Source organism: Bufo bufo, chromosome 11 (assembly GCF_905171765.1).
Source record: "Bufo bufo chromosome 11, aBufBuf1.1, whole genome shotgun sequence".
In the NCBI taxonomy this organism is placed as follows: domain Eukaryota; kingdom Metazoa; phylum Chordata; class Amphibia; order Anura; family Bufonidae; genus Bufo; species Bufo bufo.
In genome coordinates, this window is record NC_053399.1 from 94122439 (window position 1) to 94148116 (window position 25678).

Consider the following 25678-nt stretch of genomic DNA (forward strand, 5'->3'; position numbering starts at 1 on the left):
ATATCGGCACACATTCACTTTATTATTTTTTGTGTTTCACTGTGTGTTCACCTTCCATGTTTGCTTGTCACTAGGACTTTTCAGGGTTGCGGCACCCTAACAGGCTACCCCCTGAGGTCTCGAGGTGTGTGTGGCCATCAGGTTCCTCACACCCCAACCCCTTGCCTTCTAGACCTAAATTGAAACTCTTGGCCAGCACCTGAGGTGGCAGCTCTGATGGAAGCCAGAGCAAAGACGGGCACTTCCTCGGCTTCGCCTGAAGATAGCCACTAGCCCCTGACCCTTGCGGGAGCTTTCTGGCCCGGAGGGTTGGGGATTGGTTTATGTGGGGACCTTCTCTTGCAGAGAGGGCCTGTGATAGACCGCGACCTTGTGCACTCTTTGTGTGGCACAGTGGATTTTGTTTGTTGCATAGGGTGAAGAAAGTCACATTACTCTGGAGTTCAATAAAAAAAAAAAAATATATGGTATCCGTATTTTGTGAATCCATAGTTTGGGGACAAAAATACGGATACCGCCATGTGCATGTGGCCTTAGTGCAAAAAATACATTTCCATGTGATATCAGAAAACATTCAAAGGCTGATTTAACAGTGTCATCTACTTTGGACAAAGCCTTTACATATGACCTTTTAGCCTTGGAACAAAAGCATCTCTAAAGGCCCCCATACACATTAGGCTATTGCTGCTGGTTTTGGCAGGATCAACCGACAGTCTAATATGTCTAGGGATATCCAAACTCTCACAAACAGCTCATGGTGAGGAATAAAATGATTGAATGCTTTGAATTTTAATGTCTGATGCTTTTGTTCTTCAGAAGATAAGCCATTTCCAGAGATGTCTGGCTTACTCCTATCTCCCCATTGAATACACTTTTGACCATTCTGTGTGTGAAGTATTTAGTCATGAGAGAGCTGCCTCGTTCGGCTGACAGTTATTGAAGGCCTGTGAGCTCCTTTTCTCTGGAGAACTGTGATGTTGAGGTCAATAAACGCCCAATGATATGTTACTGCTCACTTTTTTATGAACCATAACTAACCCAACTAAGTGGTGGTAGAACATTTGGTGACTGGTTTTATGATATACAATCCCATTCCCCTTTCTTGCAATGTTTGCAGTTCAGCTGTAATGGAACATCATAACTGTTAAAACCCCCAAAATTCACCTGGGAAGCACTGGTTCTTTAGGTAATCTATCAAGACTTTTTTTGAGTACCCTAGCAATAATAGCCACCAGAAAACCCCAGTGGTAGCTGTGGACTACTATTAATCATTGTGTGCTATCGACTATTTTACATGAACTGGGAACCAACAAGTGTGCTGTTTAGGTGCCATATGTAATGAAAGTTTTATTCTTAGATAGGTATTCCCATCTCAGACATTTAAGCCATTGATGGCATCGCAAGATATGATAGGTGTGGGTCCAGAACGGGCCCTGTAAAGTGAAGGAGAGTGCTCTGTGTAAACGTGGCCAGAATCCATTCATTGCTGTTGGAGTTCAGAAAATAGCTGAGCACTGGCTTGGCTGCTTCTGGTACTCCCATAGTAGTGAATGGAGAGGTGGCCATGCATATCTGGTGTGTTCTCCATTCGCCACGATGAGACTTCTGAAAACAGCCAAGAAAATTTGCTTAGCTATTTTCATAACGCCCATAGCAGTGAATGAAGAACACCCACTCATCTGTGGTGTACTCTCCTTCAATTTTGGGGGCTCGTTCTGAATATAGAAGTGGGTCCCAGAGGTGGGACCCGCATCTATCTGACATTAACGGCATATCAAAGGCTGTGATGGGCAAACCCATTGGTGTTTGTTACATGTCTTAATGCTGTTCCAATTTAAAGGGGCCTGTTCAAGTGATGATGCAAAACGGTTCACAAATAACAGTAAATATAATAAAAAATTCCATTATCATATTGATCTCCACTCCTGTGAAGTAATTTACCAATATACATTTATTTAAAGGGGTTATCCCATGACTACTGTAAAAAATAAATATCAGACATCATATAGTGACTGACAAACTCTTTCTAACAAAGCCAGAACCAGCCCTGTGCCTCACATGGATCCAGAGATCTCCCCATTCATTGCTCTGCTAGATTTATATCAAGCTGCCAGCTAAAGGGGAGGGTCTTTTCTGCTGCAGCTCAGGGGGCGTGTCTCAGATCTCCCTATCATAGCTCAGGGGGCGTGTCTCAGCTCTCCCTATCACAGCTCAGGAGTTAGTTGATGGATGAAACTGAGCATGTGCGGCCATCTCAGTGAGCAGGTCAAAGAAATAAGAAACAAACAAAAAGCAGGTGGCGCCATACAGATAAATTTTATTGAATAACTCGGTGTCTATGCAAAATTTTTAAATATATGCAATTACAAAAGTGTTCAGATCCAAGTGCTGGTTTCAAAACTGTAGAATATTTTTCGTGGGACAACCTTTTTAATAGTTTACTCACCATTATGGACTTCCAGTCTGGTTGAGTCACTTCTCTCACCAGCAGCTGTCTGGCATTGGTAGTTACCATTGTTTGCCACTTGTGCAGATGATATTGTAAATGTTTTTCCGGAATATATCAAGTAACCATCTTTGAACCACTGATATGTGACATCTTCTACAGTCGAGTTCACATGACAGGTCATATTTAGAGATTCTCCTTTGAAGATCTTGTTCCAGTTTGGGTTAAAAGTCACCACGACCTTCGCTCCTGTAGCACAAAAAGTCAAAATGACCTTGCTGTGTTCTTCAAAGACATACAAATAAAATACTATGTAATCATCCCCTGTGGACAAGACTGTAAGTACAGTAATACATTTAAGCTATCTGAAACTCCTCTGTGCTCTGGAGACAGGGAAGTTATTAAAACCCAACGCATTTTGGATATACTGTGACTAATGAGAAATCACACCATCTTCCGAAATGCATAGAATTTTTTTAAATCGTTCCTTGCAAAATGTTTTTAATCTGTACATGATACAGCATTGAGTTTTATGGAGTGCTGGAGAAAGCACCTATTTTTTCTGTTGAGATTTCACTACTTTGCCTGTCTCCGATTTAGGACTATTTTCTTTAAGTAAACGTTGCCTGGGTAAAGGACCTACTTATGGATTACAAAGTGAGACTATGCATCTTACCTGAATTTCCATTGCTGTTAATTTAAGTACCCCTAAAGTGACCTAGTTTTGTAGATTTCTATATAAATTTTACCACAAAAAAACATACTCACCTACATTTTCTACCGTTAACACTGCAAAACAAAGAACATACGGTGACTAATAATTCTGATGAATGTGTAACCATAAGCTCAGTGTATGTCCCCTATGTACAAACATACAACTGCTTTAATACTGCCACTATGTAGAATATAATTAACATAACTACTATAATATTTGCTCCTATGTACAAGAATATAACTACTATAATACTACCTCCTATGTACAAGAATATAACTACTATAATACTGCTCCTATGTACAAGAATATAACTACTATAATACTGATCCTATGTACAAGAATATAACTACTATAATACTGCCTCCTATGTACAAGAATATAACTACTATAATACTGCTCCTATGTACAAGAATATAACTACTATAACAGTGATCCCATATACAAGAATATAACTACTATAAGGGTCCATTTACACGTCGTAATTTGGGTCCGCATTCGTTCCGCAATTTGCGGACCCATTCACTTTCAATTGGGCTAGAACGGATCCGCATCCGCATTTGCGGGATCCGCATTTGCGGGATCCGCATCAGTCTTTTCGGGATCCGCAATTCCGTTCCTGAAAAAATAGAACATGTCCTATTCTTGTCCGCAATTGCGAACCAGAAAAGGCATTTTCTATTAGTGTCTGTGATGTGCGGTCCGCAAATTGCGGATTGCACATTGCAGGTGTCCATGTTTTGCGGATCCGCAAAACACTAACGGACGTGTGAATGGACCCTTGTACTGATCCTATGTATAAGAATATAACTACTATAATACTGCCTCCTATGTACAAGAATATAACTACTATAATACTGCTCCTATGTACAAGAATATAACTACTATCATACTGCTCCTATGTACAAGACTATAACTACTATAATACTGCCTCCTATGTACAAGAATATAACTACTATAATACTGCCTCCTATGTACAAGAATATAACTACTATAATACTGCTCCTGTGTACAGGAATATAACTACTATAATACTGCTCCTATGTACAAGAATATAACTACTATAATACTGCTCCTATGTACAAGAATATAACTACTATAATACTGCTCCTATGTACAGGAATATAACTACTATAATACTGCTCCTATGTACAAGAATATAACTACTATAATACTGCTCTTATGTACAAGAATATAACTACTATAATACTGCCCCCTATGTACAAGAATATAACTACTATAATACTGCTCTTATGTACAAGAATATAACTACTATAATACTGCCTCCTATGTACAAGAATATAACTACTATAATACTGCCTTCTATGTACAAGAATATAACTACTATAATACTGCTCCTATGTACAAGAATATAACTACTATAATACTGCTCCCATGTTCAAGAATATAACTACTATAATACTGACTCCTATGAACAAGAATATAACTACTAAAATACTGCTCCTATGTACAAGAATATAACTACTATAATACTGCTCCTATGTACAAGAATATAACTACTATAATACTGCTCCTATGTACAAGAATATAACTACTATAATACTGCCTCCTATGTACAAGAATATAACTACTATAATACTGCTCCTTTGTACAAGAATATAACTACTAAAATACTGCTCCTATGTACAAGAATATAACTACTATAATACTGCCTCCTATGTACAAGAATATAACTATAATACTGCTCCTATGTACAAGAATATAACTACTATAATACTGCCTCCTATGTACAAGAATATAACTACTGTAATACTGCTCCTATGTACAAGAATATAACTACTATAATACTGCTCCTATGTACGAGAATATAACTACTATAATACTGCCTCCTATGTACAAGAATATAACTACTATAATACTGACTCATATGTACAAGAATATAACTACTATAATACTGCTCCTATGTACAAGAATATAACTACTATAATACTGCTCCTATGTACAAGAATATAACTACTATAATACTGCTCCTATGTACAAGAATATAACTACTATAATACTGCTCCTATGTACAAGAATATAACTACTATAATACTGCTCCTATGTACAGGAATATAACTACTATAATACTGCTCCTATGTACAGGACTATAACTACTATAATACTGCCTCCTATGTACAAGAATATAACTACTATAATACTGCTCCTATGTACAAGAATATAACTACTATAATACTGCCTCCTATGTACAAGAATATAACTACTATAATTCGTCTCCTATGTACAAGAATATAACTACTATAATACTGCCTCCTATGTACAAGAATATAACTACTATAATACTGCTCCTATGTACAGGACTATAACTACTATAATACTGCCTCCTATGTACAAGAATATAACTACTATAATACTGCTCCTATGTACAAGAATATAACTACTATAATACTGCCTCCTATGTACAAGAATATAACTACTATAATACTGCTCCTATGTACAAGAATATAACTACTATAATACTGCTCCTATGTACAGGACTATAACTACTATAATACTGCCTCCTATGTACAAGAATATAACTACTATAATACTGCTCCTATGTACAAGAATATAACTACTATAATACTGCTCCTATGTACAGGAATATAACTACTATAAGGAAGACGCTGCATAGTTTTGGTATCCCAGTGCAATTTCAGAGAGCGATCATGACCTTATACACCAACCCGAGTGCTAAAATTAGAGTCAACGGCACTTTGTCGCCGTCATTCCCCATCCAGAATGGCACCTGGCAGGGTTGCCCCTTGTCTCCGGCTCTCTATATCCTAGTAATGGAGACTCTCCTCCAAGCCATTAGGAACCACCCTGGCATCAGAGGGGTTAGAGCCAAAAACGACATGATTGAGTACACCAATGTCGCCTATGCTGATAATCTTTTGGTGTTGGTTTCCAACCCGGTCGAGGCCTTCCCGCATCTTCTCTCTCTGTTTGACTTTTACGGCAAGATCTCCAATTATAAAGTAAACTACTCCAAATCTGAAGTTATGAATATAACGGCTCCCTTAAGGAGTGTTTCCTCCCTTAAAACCACGACACCCTTCATCTGGCAAACTTCCCATATTTCATATTTACTGTAGGTATCAAGATCCCGTCCGATTTAAGAAATATATTTCAGCTGAACTATAAACCCCTGATATCCGAGGTGCAGCGCCAACTTGGCTCTCTCCGCATTCCATATGCCTCTTGGATGGGGAGTAAGAACCTAATAAAAGCTTTTGTGCTCCCTAAAATATTGTATGTTATGCAGATGCTGCCTGTCTTCCTCCCTTCCTCATTTTTTACACAGATACGTAGATTGTTTTCTAACTATCTGTGGGGGGGGGGGGGAAGGGAGCTAGGATTGCACATAGCAGACTGATTTTACGGAAAAATTATGGGGGATTCGCATTGCCGGATGTTCAGTTGTATTACAAGGCAATTCATCTCAGAAGATGGATGCAGCTTCATGTACCTAGCTGCTCAACAGTCGGCAATGACCTAGAATTGTTCCAACTATCCCAGTCTCAGAGGGCTGCTTTATGGGGTCTGCATTCGACATCTTTACACGCACATATACTGCTTAGGGGCACAAGTCTGGTGGTTAAGCAGCTCAATAAGGATCATGACCTGCTACGTAATCCCTCTTTAGTTATGCCTGATCCCTTACTCAGTTAGACCTGCAGCGGCACACACCCCTCCAGGGTGGTGTAACCTAAGAGATTTCTCAACAAAGGTATTTTTAGAAGATGCCTTAGGCAAACTGCCAGCTGACCACACCTTTAGAAACGCCATGAAATCTTGCAATTTCCTAGATTTGGCAGATTTCAGGTCTGTCAGTAAGGCCCTATTAGATAAGAAAGCTCATGAAATGGAACAAACTTGGTTTGAAAAGATTCTGTCCTCTAGTTCGCCACACAGGAGGCTAATTTCATTGCTCTATCTAGCATTGAACATACCACGACCCAATGACCTCCCGCAGTTTCTGAAAACTTGGGAGATAGAGTTGAACAGAACCTTCTCTGAGACAGACATCCTCCGGCTATACTCGCACTCACATGGCTTCTCCAGGTGCGTCAAGGTACAGGAGCACTCCTTTAAGGTGCTAACCCAGTGGTATATGACACCCAAACAGATGTTTTCAAGAGGGCTTTGCTCTACAGATCAGTGTTGGAGGTGTAATTCAGGGGAAGGTAACCTCTCACACATTCTCTGGTACTGTTCTAAGATTAAACCATTTTGGGACGGAATCTCTAATGCATTGAAATCGATCTTTCACACTGACATAACATTAACGCCTGAACTGGTCCTTCTGTGGTTACCCACAAAGGCTCTTTCCCCATCTAGAGGCTGCCTTGCCACACAGCTAATTCAAGCAGCAAGGCTGCTCATCCCTCAGAGATGGCTCAGTACCGAACCCCCTACCATTCTTCATTGGATACATAAGGTAGATCATATACAGCGTTTAGAAGAGTTAGCCAGCTGGGAGTCCAGATCCCATGAGAAACACGTTAAAATGTGGAGTCCATGGTTGCAATTTTGCGCGTCGTCACTATTATCTGCTCAATAAAGGTCAGATGACCCGGTCATATCTTATTGTAATGCATAACTGCCTAAATATCACAAAATGCCTTGTTACACATGAAGTATCTAGAGATATTTACGTTTTTTTCATGAGGCCTGTTGCCTCGCTAATCCTAGAGGTCCTTTAAGGTCTCATACACGCAGTATTTTGCACTTTATAAGGTTATAATCTATGAGTGAAGCAACGACAGTGCAGACAGGGAGCTACCCGTTTGTCTGATAAGTGCCTTAGTCACTAACTTTATATGGAAGACAGGGTTATTCCATTGTACAATCTGCATATGTAGTTCAAGACTGTATGCGAGGATGTGCCTATCCTCTGCTGATTTATTGCACTGAATATGCTCTTATATCACTGTGTATGTGACGTCAACTTTGTAATATTATGTTTGACCTTGCTCAATAAAAAGATAATTGACAAGAATATAACTACTATAATACTGCTCCTATGTACAAGAATATAACTACTATAATACTGCTCCTATGTACAAGAATATAACTACTATAATACTGCTCCTATGTACAAGAATATAACTACTATAATACTGCTCTTATGTACAAGAATATAACTACTATAATACTGCCCCCTATGTACAAGAATATAACTACTATAATACTGCTCCTATGTACAAGAATATAACTACTATAATACTGCCTCCTATGTACAAGAATATAACTACTATAATACTGCCTCCTATGTACAAGAATATAACTACTATAATACTGCCTCCTATGTACAAGAATATAACTACTATAATACTGCCTCCTATGTACAAGAATATAACTACTATAATACTGCTCTTATGTACAAGAATATAACTACTATAATACTGCTCTTATGTACAAGAATATAACTACTATAATACTGCCCCCTATGTACAAGAATATAACTACTATAATACTGCCTCCTATGTACAAGAATATAACTACTATAATACTGCCTCCTATGTACAAGAATATAACTACTATAATACTGCCTCCTATGTACAAGAATATAACTACTATAATACTGCCTCCTATGTACAAGAATATAACTACTATAATACTGCCTCCTATGTACAAGAATATAACTACTATAATACTGCCTCCTATGTACAAGAATATAACTACTATAATACTGCTCCTATGTACAAGAATATAACTACTATAATACTGCCTCCTATGTACAGGAATATAACTACTATAATACTGCCTCCTATGTACAAGAATATAACTACTATAATACTGCCTCCTATGTACAAGAATATAACTACTATAATACTGCCTCCTATGTACAAGAATATAACTACTATAATACTGCTCCTATGTACAAAAATATAACTACTATAATAATGCTCCTATGTACAAGAATATAACTACTATAATACTGCCTCCTATGTACAAGAATATAACTACTATAATACTGCTCCTATGTACAAGAATATAACTACTATAATACTGCTCCTATGTACAAGAATATAACTGCTATAATACTGCTCCTATATACAAGAATATAACTACTATAATACTACTCCTATGTACAAGAATATAACTACTATAATACTGCTCCTATGTACAAGAATATAACTACTATAATACTGCTTCTATGTACAAGAATATAACTACTATAATACTGCCTCCTATGTACAAGAATATAACTACTATAATACTGCCTCCTATGTACAAGAATATAACTACTATAATACTGCTCCTATGTACAAGAATATAACTAACTATAATACCTTTGGAGACATTTTTGTAACTGACTGGACTCACATGTAATCTTAGCTGTAAGGAACGGCCATTTTACTTACCTAGAAGGAAGAATAGTGATCTCACATACATGGTGACTGCTGTAGGGTTGTACAGAACGTATGAGCTGCAGTTTGGCTCTGTCCCCCTGTATTTCATGTGTAGGAGGGGTGTTTGCAGAGACAGGGGTTTGTGATTGTTGGTGGAGCAGAATGACCTTGCAGTTTAGGTGGTACAAAGTTCATGGTGTGTATGTGGATGAAACCGAATCCTTCCCATTGACTGTTTATGGTGTGCAGATGTGATATTGGCAAGCGAAGAATGTTGCCTAATACTTATGAATATTTTGTCTTTCTTTTAGAAAATTTCCATGACGCTGTTCCTTTGGTTTGGCGTTTTACAGTGCCTAAAATTATTTTTCTGCCTTTCAAGTTTGGAATTTGTTTAACCCCAGTGAATTGTTGATGTGAATGATGGTAAAACAAATCAAAACCCCATCATGATGCCCTCTTATTTTATCATGTTCAGTTCCAAATCTGTTTGCCTGGAAGCCTCCATTTTACCTCCTCTTCTACACCCCTACTTTTGTCTGAACATGTAAACAGTAGGTTTAGTGGCGTAACTAGAAATGACTGGCCCCCACAGCAAATTTTGGAACGGTCCCCCACCCCCTCAGCAACTTCTTCACAGCCCCTCCTCCCGTGCAAACCCCACTCCTGTGTCTAGTCAAGATTGTTCTCTCAGACCAAGCCCGGCAGCTGTTCTTTCGGTTTCCTACAGAGTCACTGTATCAAAAACAATGTACACTGCTCAAAAAAATAAAGGGAACACAAAAATAACACATCCTAGATCTGAATTAATTAAATATTCTTCTGAAATACTTTGTTCTTTACATAGTTGAATGTGCTGACAACAAAATCACACAAAAATAAAAAAATGGATTTGGAGTCACACTCAAAATTAAAGTGGAAAAACACACTACAGGCTGATCCAACTTTGATGTAATGTCCTTAAAACAAGTCAAAATGAGGCTCAGTAGTGTGTGTGGCCTCCACGTGCCTTTATGACCTCCCTACAACGCCTGTGCATGCTCCTGATGAGGTGGCGGATGGTCTCCTGAGGGATCTCCTCCCAGACCTGGACTAAAGCATCTGCCAACTCCTGGACAGTCTGTGGTGCAACGTGACGTTGGTGGATAGAGCGAGACATGATGTCCCAGATGTGCTCAATTGGATTCAGGTCTGGGGAACGGGCGGGCCAGTCCATAGCATCAATGCCTTCGTCTTGCAGGAACTGCTGACACACTTCAGCCACACGAGGTCTTGCATTGTCTTGCATTAGGAGGAACCCAGGGCCAACCGCACCAGCATATGGTCTCACAAGGGGTCTGAGGATCTCATCTCGGTACCTAATGGCAGTCAGGCTACCTCTGGCGAGCACATGGAGGGCTGTGCGGCCCTCCAAAGAAATGCCACCCCACACCATTACTGACCCAATGCCAAACCGGTCATGCTGGTGGATGTTGCAGGCAGCAGAACGTTCTCCACGGCGTATCCAGACTCTGTCACGTCTGTCACATGTGCTCAGTGTGAACCTGCTTTCATCTGTGAAGAGCACAGGGCGCCAGTGGCGAATTTGCCATTCTTGGTGTTCTCTGGCAAATGCCAAACGTCCTGCACGGTGTTGGGCTGTAAGCACAACCCCCACCTGTGGACGTCGGGCCCTCATATCACCCTCATGGAGTCTGTTTCTGACCGTTTGAGCAGACACATGCACATTTTAGTCCTCCTCATGGGTGGGCTCCTTCTGAGTTCGGGCCCCAAAGCAGCTGCTTCCCCTATAGCTACACCCCTGAGTTGGTTCAGGTTAAGGGGCACGTGTTCTTATCCTTCTATGCTTTTATCAGACTTTTCTATTGATGGCCCATTTTTGCAATAGGTCATCCATATCAGGTGGACGAGAGTCTGATTCCAAGCACACCTTCTGATCCGCTGTTTTGCAGTAGCTCCAGCACCAGTAACTGGCACAGATTTATGTAGTGGCCGGAGATGGTTTCTACAGTGTTACTGCCATTCAAGTGGATGGGATAAAGGTTAAATAACAAACTGTCCGCTCTCTCTTAGGCTCCTCTCGGTGGCCCCTCTTGCTAAGTTTTACAAAGATTTCAATGCAGCAGAACCAAAAATTACAGTGTAATTCAGTGTCCTCAGACAAAACTGCAGTTCTGCATTCATGTACCAGATCAGATATAGTTAAGATAAAAAGTCACAAGTAGTAAAAAAAAGTTGCTGCGGCTCTGGCTTTGGGCTACTGCTATCTTGCTAACCTGTTTGAGCACTCCAGGTCCTGGCAGTGCAGACCTGCTTCCCACTCTCCATGCCCTCTCGGCAGGTCTGGCCACTGGGGAAGTCATCAGATGACAAACCATCATCGTCTGGCTGTATTTGAAATTTTGGTCTCTTACTTGGAAGTTTCATTCTTTAGTTCCCCCTTACACATTAGATTATGGCAATTATGGCAGGAGAAAAATAGGGAGAGGCGCTCATAGGGTAGTAAGCAACGATAATCAGCTAACAAAGTGGATGAAATATGCTCACCTTTTGGTGTTGTGCGTGTATGGGCACAACATCCATAAAAGCAGAAACACAAGGAGGGGGGGGGGGGTCGGTGCTGCTGGTACCCGTTCAATCCTTTTGGATGGAGTTGCCAAGCCTCCTGAGGACTGTTTAGGAAGTGATGAATCGTTTGTGTGCTAGCACACGGTGTGGGTACCTCTTTGGCACACAAAGACGACCTGGATTCAGAGACTTTTGGTATAGATGCTATTTATTATGTTCAGTGGACAACGCGTTTCGGAGTTTATAACTCCTTTTTCAAGTCTTGGGGACGCCAAAAGCAATTGTGGCCAGATGGCTGGAGATTCCCTCTGGTGAGGATTGCTGTGTGTGGCGCAAAAAACAGAAGCCACCCGTGTTGCCTTCCGCAATTTACGGAACGGGCGCCGGCAATATAAATGCCTATTCTTGTCCGCAAAGCGCGGACAAGAATAGGACATGTTATATTTTTTTAACGGGGCCGCGGAATGGAGCCACGGATGCGGACAGCACACGGAGTGCTGTCTGCATCTTTTGCTGCCCTATTGAAGTGAATGGGTCGGTGGCTCGGATGCGGACCCAAACAACGGTCGTGTGCATGAGGCCTTAGGATGATGCTCAGTCGTGGGATTTTTCTCTGCCGACCGGATCACCATCCATCCAGTCGGTAGATGAATGTTTTAGAGCCTTGGGTCTTATTTATGATGACCCGGATCGAAGCTCTCAGGCTGAGACCAAGTTACGTGGTTTACGGTAGGGAGAACGCTCTGCGGAGATCTTTTGCTCTGAATTTAGAAAATGTGCTACGGATACGGAGTGAAATGATCCTGCTCTCCGTAGCCAGTTCTGTCAGGGTCGATCTGAGAGGCTGCAGAACGCGTTGGCCTTTTCATGAAAAACCTGATTCATTGGATGCAGCTATGTCTGGATAGACGCCTGAGGGGGGATCTAAGAGTCCTCATCCTCAGGACGTACTGTCAAATAAGGTGGCAGCTTCCTTTGACACTTATGGTAAAGAGACACCTGTGGTTACGCCTTGTGAGGAGCCCATGCAGTTGGGGGTGCTACTCCTGGGACTGCTGGTAAGAGCTCTGGTCATATGAAGGGAGTCTGTTTTTGTTGTGGAAAGAAGGGACATTTTGTGAATATTTGTCCGTACATTCAGCGTCAAGGTGTAAACAAAGAAAAAAAACGCTTAATCCCCAAATTACTATTGGTGGTGTGGGTGGGGAGCAAGAAAAATTTATTTTGTCATTTACTGGTAGTACTCGATTTCTCCTGTCTGCCGAGGTGGCGCTAGAGTCCAAAACTGTGGAAATGAAGGTATTTATTGAGGGCTGGGGTTAACCTGATTGATGGACAGTTTGTTCGTATTCATGGGTTGACTACTAGTGCACTAGAGAGAAGCATTTCTGTCTTTGCAATTGATTCTGCACCTCATACCCAAAAATGCCTGTCGCAGGTGGTAAATGACATCCATTTAAGAGTGGGTGATTTGCATCAGGAATCTATCTCCTGTTTTGTGTTGGAGGGTCTGCCTGCTCCGATGGTTTTGGGCTTACCATGGTTAAGCAAACATAACCCTACCATCGACTGGCAAGCGAGACAGATTCCTGATTGGAGTGATTTTTGCATGGACAACTGTCTTAATGCGTCTTTCTCTGTGGTCACCACTAAAACTGTACCCTCGTTCATTTCCGAATTTTCTGATGTGTTTTCTGAGAGTGGTAACCAGGAGTTACCCCCGCATCGGGAGTATGGTTGTCCCGTCAATCTTATTCCTGGAGCTAAACTGCCCAAATCTCGGTTGTATAATCTTTAGGAGCCCGAAAGAGAGGCTATGCGAGAGTATATTACCGAGAGCTTGGCGAAGGGTCATATCAGACCATCCAAATCCCCAGTGGCTGCTGGGTTGTTCTTTGTAAAAAAAAAAAAAAAAGATGGTACCCTTAGACCATGTCTGGACTTCCGTGAGTTCAACCGTATTTCCGTCCGTGATCCTTACCCCCTTCCTTTGATTCCGGATTTGTTTAGTCAGATTGTCGGTGCCAAGGTGTTCTCTAAATTGGATCTGAGGGGGGCATATAATTTGGTATGGATCAGGGAGGGGGATGAGTGGAAGACCGCATTTATTACCCCTGAGGGTCATTTTGAAAACCTGGTCATGCCCTTTGTGTTAAACAATGCTCCAGCGGTTTTTCAACACTTTATAAATGACATCTTTCATCATCTGGTGGGGAGATTTGTTGTTGTATATCTGGATGACATACTAATTTATTCTCCAGACATGGAGACTCATACGGATCATGTGAGACAGGTGTTACAGACCCTAAGAGAGAATAAATTGTATGCGAAGATGGAAAAATGTGTTTTTGATGTTCAGGAGGTGCAATTCCTGGGTTACCTGCTCTCACCCTCAGGTTTTCGTATGGATCCTGAGAAAGTCCGTGCAGTGTTGGACTGGGATCGACCCGAAAATCTGAAAGCGCTTATGCAGTTTTTGGGATTCACCAACTACTATCGTAAATTCATCTTGAACTATTCAACTGTTGTTAAACCTTTAACAGACATGACTAGGAAGGGGGTCGATTTCTCTGTTTGGTCTGAGGCGGCATTACAAGCCTTTTCTGCTGTGTAGGAATGTTTTGCTTCAGCCCCAATTCTGGTGCAACCGGACGTGTCTCAGCCATTCATTGAAGAGGTTGACGCATCCGAGGTAGGGGTGGGAGCAGTTTTGTCGCAAGGTCCTTCACCTAGTAAATGGCACCCATGTGCTTTTTTTTTCTTCTCGTGGGTAATAGGGATATAGAGATGAAATTGATTCAAAGATCAAAAAGAATGGCTCAAACCGCAATCTTGTTCCAAGTGCAGCAGGTCTATGGAGAGGTAGGTTCCAATTCACACTAGATCCAAAGTTCTATAAAGATGGACCGCGCAGCTTGTACACCGTGTTGCCACTGACGAAGCAAGCGAAAGCGAAACCTGTGTCGGGCAGGTGAAAAACCGAGGAAATATTTCATATGATTTTATGTGTGCTGATTCATTTTAATCTTGTGAGTATAAAAATAAATGCGTGACAAAAAAAATACTTGCAGTACTTCACAATGTCAAGCTCTTTCCGAATAACATCTAGTAAATAAAGTAAATGACTGAGATTGGAGTTGGAGTGCAAGCCCAGTGATTAAATACAAGTGACAGATACTCTTTGCTTCTGAGTCTTACTGAACAGTTTCCCGTTGGAAGATATACAAGCTGCGCGGTCCTTCTTTATAGAACTGTGGGTAATAGGGAATTGCTGGCCATTAAGTTGGCTTTTGAAGAATGGTTAGAAGGAGCAATTCATCCTATTACGGTAATTACTAATCAGAAAAATCTGGCTTACCTTGAGACGGCTAAACGACTGAATCCAAGGCAGGCCAGATGGTCGCTGTTTTTCAGCAGATTTAACTTCATTGTCACCTACCGCCCTGGGGTTAAGAACGTCGAGACGGACGCTTTGTCTTGCAGCTTTCCTGGGGGGGTGATTATAACGATCCTAGTCCTATTTTGTCTGAAGGGGTAGTTATAACTGCCCTATATCCTGATCTTGAGGCTAAGGTGTTGGAGGCTCAAGAGGATGCTCTGGACTATTGTCCTCTAGGGAAATTGTTTGTTCCTTCAGACTTGCGTCATAAGGTATTTGAGAAACATCACTGTAATGTCTTGGCTGGACACCCTGGGAGTAGATCCACTGTCGATCTCATCTCTCGCAGATTTTGGTGGCTGGGGCTGCGTAAGTGTGTTGAGGACTATGTGTTAGCCTGTTGTACCTGTGCTCGTGCTAAGGTGACACATACTCGGCCTTCTGGATCTCTTCTTCCGTTACCCATCCCGTCCAGACTTTGTCCATGGACTTTATCACGGATTTACCGAATTCTTCGGGAAAAACCGTGATCCTGGTGGTAGTTGATTGGTTTAGCAAAATGGCGCATTTTATAGCATTTCCTGCTCTACCTATTGCCAAGACTCTTGCACAGGTGTTTGTCGATAACAACGTGAAACTACATAGCATTCCTTCTGATGTGGTGTCTGATCGGGGGACTCTGTTTCCAGATTCTGGAAAGCGTTCTGTACTCGACTGGGGGTACAATTGTCCTTTTCTTTGGCTTTTCATCCTCAGTCGAACGGATAGACAGAGCGCACCAATCAGAATCTGGAGACTTACTTGAGATGTTTTGTTTCGGAGAACCAGGAGGAGTGGTCTTCATTCTTGTCGTTAGTTGAGTTTGCCATTAATAACCGTAGACAGGAGTCCACTGATAAGTCGCCGTTTTTGGGGGCATATGGATTCCATCCACAGTTGTTCACATTTTCTGGTTCTCAAACTTCCGGTATTCCTGAGGAGGAACGATTTTCCTCTTCTTTGTCTTCGATTTGGCGGAAAATTCAAAATAACCTGAAGAAGATGGGCAACAGGTATAAGCGTGTGGCTGACAGGAGACGTATGAATGGTCCGGACCTGAGAGTGGGTGATTCTGTGTGCCTGTCCACAAGAAACTAAGCTTAAAGGGAGTCTGTCACCTCCATATGGCCATATACAGTGCTTACATTGCCCTATAGCACACCTATACATGAATGTTATGGTACCTTTGTCTTTGTCTTTAGACTTGCAGAAGCTGGAAAAACGAACTTTGATTGATATGCAAATGAGCACTCGCAAGTGCCCAGGGGCGGCGTTCACTGTGTTGGTGCCCAGGCTGCCCTGCCTTTTTTCATTGTTCCCCCACCCCAGCCTCTGCATATGCCCGCCCTCCTATTCCCTTGCGTCATCCTTCGGTCCGGCCGAGATCCCGCGACTGTGCACTGCCTCGCCGGGCCGGAGCATGCGCACTGTGATGCCCATTGTTGGCTCGGCATCGCTTTAACTACTGCGCATGCTCCGGTGAACGGCGCAAAACCAGCCGTTCGCCGGAGCATGCGCAGTAGTTAAAGCGATGCGGAAGTTGGACTCAAGATTTATTGGTCCATAATATATAAGATCACTGTCATTGGTAACCCTGTAGCCTTCCGTCTTGAACTTCCTTATGCTTTGAAAATTTATAATGTATTTCATAAGTCGTTTTTGAAGAAATGTGTCAAAGCTGTTGAGCCGTCCTCCTGGCCTCCCGCTCCTGTCATGGTGGACGGTAATTTAGAACTTCAAATCAGCAGGATTGTGGATTCCAGAGTTCTCCATAGATCCCTCCAGTATCTCGTCCACTGGAAGGGTTACGGACAAGAGGAGAGGATTTGGCTTCCAGCGGCCGATGTTAATGCGAATCGTCTGAAGGCCTTTCACAGCCCATCCTGATGAGGGCGGTCCTGTGTACCCGGAGGTCACCCGTAGAAGGGGGGGTACTGTCAGTCTCTCAGGTGACTGATGTCAGGAAATTAAGGAGATTGGCTGAGCGTGGAGGAATCTAACAGCCTCATTGATTTCTCTTGATTCAGTGTTGATAGGGTTAATGACCACTTCCCTTTTCCCAGCTGTTGCCCAGTGGTCATCACTTCTACCCTTTATAGTCTCACCCCACCCTTCTGACTATGCGGTTGATAGCTTCATTTGTGTTTGGCTGAGCTGGTTTGAGATCCTATCTGGTGTTCCTGTTCTTCCATCTCGACAGAAGTTAAGTGTCGCATTTGTTTGTATTTGTTATATTCCCTGTTGTTGTATCTGGGCCTGAGACAGAGACTTCCATTCGTCCATCTGGGGAGGAATGGGTTGTCTCTGGTCCCCTACTTATTCCAGGGCCTTATAGGGAAATCAGGGCCTATGTATACTGCTTATGAATATTCCTACCTTCAAGGTCTATTCATATTGATAGGTAGTCAGGGCCCGGATTAGGGTTGTCCAGGAGGTGAGGTTTCCAGGCCCAGTTACTGTTCCCCTTCCCTCCTGTGTTCAGTGTGGAGTCCCCCCCCCCACTGATCGTGACATTAAGATGTTACAAATGAAGAATTAAATGGACATACACAGGGGAGGTCAATTAAACTTTTATTTCATATAACTACAGAAGAAATTATTGTTGTGAACCACATGTGTAGCAAAAACACACCTGCGGTTTACTGTTTGCTGTAGTCCTCTGGAGACTTCATCTTTTTTTTTTTTTTTTATTGAGTCATTTTTATTAGCAGAATATTAATTTTACATACAGAAAACCCCAACACCCCCATACCCTCCCCCAACAAAATATCCTAAAGATGCTCTCCATTCGCCACACCTAACTCCTCCCGACCACACCAACATTTCAGCGTGACAATACGTGCCCCTCCCCTCCACAACTCCCATCAATACATTTGAATTAAATCTTGGATCCTGTAGAGAACATTACATAGGTTATCAGACAGATAGTAGAAAGACATTCCCAAGAGATTGCCAACCACGGAGATATACAAAGCAGGCAGTAGTACCCCTCACAGCAATCCCAAGCGGTATCTCTGGAGTTCCCTAGACGCCAGCCCAGGGGCATCAATCCAGAGTTTTCATATTTGGTCAGAGCACCCCTTTTCCTATAGACCCCTCGTTCCAGGTTGATTAGCCAATTAATCTTGGCTATATATTCGGATCTACTTGGACTACACTCATCAAGCAAATGTTGGGCAATCAATTTACGAGCCATATATAACATTCTGGCCACTGCTATCTTTCTGGGCTCAGTGGTTGGCAGGTCCTCCACATATCCCGATACAAATGGGGTTACATCCAATGTATCTTCATATAAGGAGTTAATAAGATGCAGCACAGCGCGCCAAAAGCCCTCCAGTGACGAACATGACCACAGCATGTGCAACATGCCCGCATCCTTCTCCCCACATCGAGGACACTTGGAATCCGAACAGAGTCTGATATTAAACAGAAACGGAGGGGTTTTGTAAACCCGATGGATCAGGTACAATTGTGACAACCTATGGGCTTCACTGAGAGAAAGCTGCGGAGTCCTTTCCAATATCTCATGCCAATGGTTTTCCTCTAACGGCCCCAACTCTACTTCCCACTTTGCCCTACTATTCACTGAGTAGTCTCACAGAAATCGATCCAGTATAGCCTGATAGAGCAGGGAAATAACTCCAGACGAAGAATTCCTCTGGTCTACAAGGGCAATTATTTTGTTTTGATGTACAGTGCTCAACATACCGTCATCATGGTCAGCCCGGAAGGCGTGGCGCAGCTGTAGATGCCTATAAAAGTCGGATGACGGTAAACCAGCTTCCGTCTGAAGTTGCTCATACATTTTAATAAAATTATTATCGAGAAGTTGGTGAACTCTGATAATGCCCCTGTGACGCCAACCCCCCATACCCTTCAGGGAGCCCATATGCGGCAACCATTGAGTGTCCCATATTTAGGTATACTGTGTGATGCCTTTTATACCCTGTATGTCCCTCACTTTCCACCATGTCTTATGCAAGAGAAGTATCATAGGGAATACCCGACCTGACCTTTTCAGCTTATCTGCCTCTAACGCTTCGTATATGTTTGATACCGCCAGGAAGCCTCTCAGTAACCTATTTTGGGTATCCCCCCCCCCCCCCCCGCTTTCCCAACCCCGCATATGCTGAAGTTGAGCGGCTAGGAAATACACCCACGGATTCGGGAGAGCCAATCCCCCATCAATTTTACTCCTGTGCAGTGTCTCCAGCCTCAACCGTGCCGAGCCCCCTCTCCATATGAGCTCCCTAAACAGCTTATTAATTGAGTGATAAAACCTGAGAGGCAACCATATGGGGGAATTATGTATAAAGTACTGTAGCTGCGGCATCCAGATCATTTTAATAAGATTGATCCGTCCTACTACCGACAGCGGCAGCCTAGACCACACATACATTTTCTGTTTAAATCTGCCTATGAGGGGGGATAAGTTCAGCTTTTCATATTCCGTGAGTTTCCTGTACACCACCACCCCCAAATACTTAAATTTACTCACCACCTGAAGTCCTGTCTGAGTATAGGTCACAGAGTCATCCACATTATCCACAGGGAGAAGAGACGATTTGCTCCAATTTATAACCAAGCCAGAGTAGCGCCCAAAAGCACCGATCACATCCACAACCACCAGTAGGGACTCCCTAGCCTCGGCCAAGAACAGCAAGGCATCGTCCACATACAATGCAATTTTCTCTTGTGACCCGCCTCGGTTAAACCCTGTAATCCCGTCATGACTCATAATAATAGCCGCCATGGCTCGATGGCTAGAGCAAACAGTAACGGAGATAAAGGGCAGCCCTGCCTGGTTCCCTGGTATAGCTGAAATCCTTCTGATAAACATCCGTTCACCCATACCCGCGCTCTAGGCCTACCATATAACAACCGCACCCATGCTAGGAAACTATCCCCAAACCAAACCTCTCTAGTACCTCCCACAGATACTCCCACTCAATGCTATCAAATGCCTTAGCGGCATCCAGGGAACAGATGACTCTATCTCCTGGGTTGTCCACCGGAATCTGCATATTAAGATAGAGACGTCTGATATTAACCGCTGTGGATCTATCCGGTAAAAATCCAGACTGATCCATATGTAAGAGGAGATAACCTTAGACAGGTGCATAGCTAGCACTTTAGCCAATATCTTTGTGGGCAACAATGATCTAGGTCGGTATGAATCCGGGAGGAGAGGGTTCTTTCCCGGCTTAGGGAGAACAACTATAATAGCCTCCTGCATGGATGCCGGGAGTGCCCCTATCTCCGAGGCTTCCTGGTAAACTTTTAGCAACTGAGGTAGTAAAACGTCTTCAAACTTCTTATAAATTTCTACTGGCAGCCCATCAGTACCTGGTGATTTATTATTTGCCATGGAAGACACTGCCTCCTCAATTTCTAGCAGTTGTAGCGGACCATTAAGGTATACTCTATCTAAATCTGACAGACTGGGCAAGGGTACCCCATGTAAATATGATGATACGCCCTAGACGTGACTGATACAGATTGGCATAAAAGGAGCCAAAGGTAGACATTATTGCCTGACTATCCACAATTTCCGTCCCATCCACCCCCTGTAAAGCAGTGATGTACACCGATGTGGACTGTGCCCTACCCACAAGGGCTAGTAAGTGACCCGCCTTCTCCCCCTCGTCACAATACTTCTGTCGCTGAAAGGATTGCTTTGTGCGGGCAAGTTCCACAACATGCGAGTCATATGCATCCTGTGCCTCCTTCCAGACAGATAAAGACAGCTGATCGCCCTTCTTCACAAAATTCGCTTCTGTCACTCCAACTCGGTCCCTCAAAGATTTTCCAAACTGTCGGCTTTTAAGTTTGGCTCTACTAATTCCTTGAATGAGCACAGACGTTGAGAGATGGGAACCACGGGTATAGCAGTAGTCAATGCGTGATAAAGCCTTGTGCGATCTAGTATAGCAAGAAAACTGACGTACATTGGGATTCCGGGTATGCCACAAATCTATTAAGGCCACCCTCAATAATCTAACAAAGGCTGATACAAGACCATCAGGGTCTGCCGGCGTCCACCCATATATATAACAGCAGGGTTTAATAGTGTTGTTAAAGTCTCCCACCATAATAACGGGTATATCAGGGTTATCATTAATAAATGTCAAGGCGCCTTTTAATTGCACACTGCTATAAGGTGGAGGTATATATAATGATAATAATAGATATTCCTGTGTGAAGATAGTACAATGTATGCAAATAAAGCGACCATCGGGGTCTATACTGGACGACTGAACCTGGAAGGGAATTGATTTATGGACCAGGACCCTCGGGAATAGTTAGATAACGCTAAGTGGAAAGTATGACTCATCCATGACCTATGGAATGCCTGTGCCCCCTCCTTCGTAAAGTGGGTTTCTTGCAAACATACGATAGCGGGGAAATACGGGCGTAGATAATCCATCACGGCAAATCGCTTTGACGGGTCACCCAGACCACGCACATTCCAGCTCACAATATTAAATACACTAGTCATACTTAAACATCAGAAATATAACCCAGCTGATAACATAACATAATAGGAGCATTGTAGATGAGAGCAGCATGATGGCAGTACAGTGCCAACAAGCAGGTATGGCAGCACAGATACAGAGCACCAATATGGCTGTAATATATAAAGTCCCCAGAAAAAGAGAACAACAACAACAAAAAAAACAACAACCCAGAACCCAAAAAATCATGCCTGCATTGCATTATCTAACAGGCCAAGGCACAAGTCCTCCATGAAACCGGATACCAAAGCAACGTTTTAAACTACTTCTGATGAGCAAAAATGTCCCCCACCATAAAAGGATACACGTGCTCCGTGGGCAGTTCAGTAGTAGAATAGCAGATGGGTAACATTCCAACAGGTCACTTAGTGATAACCGAGGGTACAAACTTGAAATAATCAGGGAGTCATCATCTCTCCTCCTGTCGCAGCCGACGTTCATGCTGGTCAATCCATGTCGCCACATCTTTCGGTGTATTGAAGAAATGAACAGATCCCAGAGTAGCCACCCACAGACGTGCCGGGTACATCATAGAATAGGACACTTGCAAGGAACGAAGTCACCGCTTGACATTCAAGAACTGGCTCCGCTTCTTTTGGACTTCTGAGGAAAAGTCTTGAAAAAACACAATTTTTTGCCCATTGATGGTGATGTCATGGCGGTTTCTGGCATCCCTATAATGAAGTAACTTAATCAGAACAGGTCGTGGGGCCGCTCCCGGCTGCAACAGTCTGGTGGGGACTCGGTGCACCCGTTCCACCGCATATAGTGGGGCAAGCACGTCTGTTCCAAAAAACTTCTTTAAGCCAGTTTTCAAAGCAGGACAAAGGGTCTTGTCCCTCAACTTTTTCAGGGATCCCCAGAAGACTCACATTGTTGCGTCTAAGGCGGTTCTCTAGATTATCCGTCTTGGCCATCAATGCTGAGATCTGCTGTTCATGGGTGCGGGATGCTCTTGTTAGAGGGAGCAACTTATCTTCCACTTCACTGACATGGCCTTCTACCTCTACAATTCTTTCATTAACTTTCTGCAGGTCATGTCGCATAAAGGAGAACTCTTGCTTCAGGGACCCCATTTGCTGCTGTAACACCGTCAGGGCCACTCCACACTGGGTAACTGCCCTAAATACATCTTTTAATGTCAGCTCTGCACTCTGGAAGTCTCCAGTCCTCTGGAGACTTCTTCTTTGATGCTAGGTTCAACTATTCATCTGGCTATACTGTATACATTAAACCTGGCCTAATTTATTATTAGGGATTGATGGATCGGGTATTTCAGATTTCATCATACTCAGTCCAGTCTCCCTTGTGTCTTAGGACATGCATGTTCATGGTTGAATCGGGGTGACTTGAATTCTGTTGCCTAATTCTTACAATACACCCAGTGAGGATTGAACATTCCTATTATCAAGAAATAGTGACTGGGATTAGTTTTTCATGGACCTCAAGATGTTATTGGGGACTTCTCACAAGAGACATTACATAATTAATGTGAGGCACCCAGCTCATTGGGATTGAGTTCATAGAGTAAAAATTACGCTGTTGATCCAAACTAAAAATCTCCGCCAAACTCTGCAGTCAAATCCACTTGTGGTATATGCAGGTTTCATTGTGGATTCGGTGAAGAAAATCTGCAGCTTGCCTTGAATCCACAGCATTGTTGCATATTTTGTTTTCAACATTTCAGATCTTGCAGATTAAATTCCAAGACAAATGCTGACTAGACGGGTGCTGAATGAAACTGGAGATGACTGCTTCAGATAGAGGTGCAACAGAAGGCCTCCGTCTTATGTAGGGGTGTTTAAAGTGGCCAAGTGTCCTACTGCTCAGTCTGCCCTAGGCCTAAAGGTGGCCATACACACTCAGCTGCTTTCAGCCGAATGTTGGTTCACCCGACAGCTATCTCTCCCAACTCCCACCCAGCTACCCCATATGCATAAATGTTCATCTCGGCTGAACATGTAAGTGTATTTAATGGGGAGAGCGGAGAACGTATCTCCCGGAAAAACAAAAGGACCAGGTGATCAGATCCATCTTTGCAGGTTCAGCCAAAATACACAATTGAATATGGAGGCCTTAAGTCCCTGTTTGATACGTCGTGCAAATAAATAAGATGTATGATCAGTAGATGACTTTGTCATAGGTTGGTAGCAGTGTGGTCACGTGGTTCTTAACCTCCCTGGCGGTCTGATTATTTCAGTAATTTTGTACCCAATTTTCAATGGGACAGGAATGGATGCGGACAGCACACAGTGTGCTATCCGCATCTGTATTTCCAGAGCGCGGCCCTGAACGTCCGAAAATAGAACATGTCCTCTTCTTGTCCACAGCTGCGGACAAGAATAGGACTTCTCTATGTAAGTGCCGGCCATGTGCGGCGTCGGTGTTTTGCGGTCCGAGTGTGATTTGGGGTTACCGCTTCTGGCAGTGAAAGTTAACCCCGATCCACACTCAGGATTACCGCCAGGGAGGTTAAGGCACAAAAAGGCTATAAAGTTCAGCTAAATACAATACAATGTTGATCCACAGGAAGGTAAAACGGCCGATTGTCTCTTTGAGGAAAATAGATTTCTGTACTGACTACTGATATAGTTGTACATAATAAGTCGATTTAACCTGTCATCATTCTGGTGGCGTAGTAATGTATATAAAGGCAAAACTATGTTCTCCACCACGTGCATCAATTTTGCTGATTTATACAATTGTGTTTTGTTTTTTCTTGATGGTCACATTTGGAGATGATTTCATCTATTAAAGCCGATGTTCTGATAGACGTCGGTTGAAGTGTCAGACATTCCTTGGGAAGCCTTGGCTTGTAGTTTAGCCTTGGAGTTTACTACAGCATAGACAACATTCTAGAAAAAAAAAAGAAAAGAAAGTGATTAATCAGACGAGCCTGGCGGAGATTTCTGGGAATAAATCTACAGGCAGAAAGGGACAAAATTCTCATTCCCTATGCCATGTTTTTGGCATTAAAAAGTCACAGAACTCTGGTTTTGTGAATTTTTGTGGCATTTTTTATGCTGCCCCCGACAGTTTCTGTATAGGGGGCATGGCAAAGTTACAATGTTAGCAAAGCTATCGGCCCGACATGTCATTATTTACGCCAGAAACGACGAATGATGAAATGATAACTGAAATCTGAACTAGCTACAGACTGGCATAGATTTCAGTTTGGACCCTGGACTGCTGGAGGAGGCATTTAATTTTTGATAAGGCCTACGCCGGCAGCACAGAACCAAAGTATCTCACTAATTGTGGAAATGTATGTGCCTCACTGCTTTTTGCACCACAGCTTCCACCATAGTAGGGAATTGTACCTTTTTCTCGGTAATGAGCACAACTGCCGTTCAGCAGTGAATGTAGCTCTCCATGATTAACATCTCTTGATGTTGCTGTTTCTTTAAAAATCCATTGATTTTATCGGAATCATGTAGGCATAACATGTCTTTCCAAGTCCTAGGGATTTCAAATGTACGTGACCGAGCACCACCACATCATGTCATCCAAATGTGCCCGAATTCTGGAGCACATGCCTTGCCCTACATTTATTAAAGGTGTTGCTCGGGATTTTTATATTGATGGCCTATTTTCAGATTATACCATCAATATCAGATTGGCAGGGGCCCAGCACCTAGCACAACAACTGTTTTG

The 25678-nt window shown here is 42.8% G+C and overlaps 1 protein-coding gene across 1 annotated transcript in view; it reads right to left on the reverse strand.

Annotated features, from left to right (window-relative positions):
* LOC120981568 overlaps positions 1–25678 on the reverse strand; it is a 181721-nt gene that overhangs the window by 19897 nt on the left and 136146 nt on the right. The window contains exons 13-19 of the mRNA XM_040411106.1: positions 24772–24879; positions 22897–23052; positions 20427–20527; positions 20008–20272; positions 9533–9689; positions 3215–3235; positions 2447–2695 (exon numbers count right to left, since the gene is read on the reverse strand). Of these exons, the coding sequence (XP_040267040.1) occupies positions 2447–2695; positions 3215–3235; positions 9533–9689; positions 20008–20272; positions 20427–20527; positions 22897–23052; positions 24772–24879 (1057 nt within the window). The remainder of the gene's footprint in view (positions 1–2446; positions 2696–3214; positions 3236–9532; positions 9690–20007; positions 20273–20426; positions 20528–22896; positions 23053–24771; positions 24880–25678) is intronic.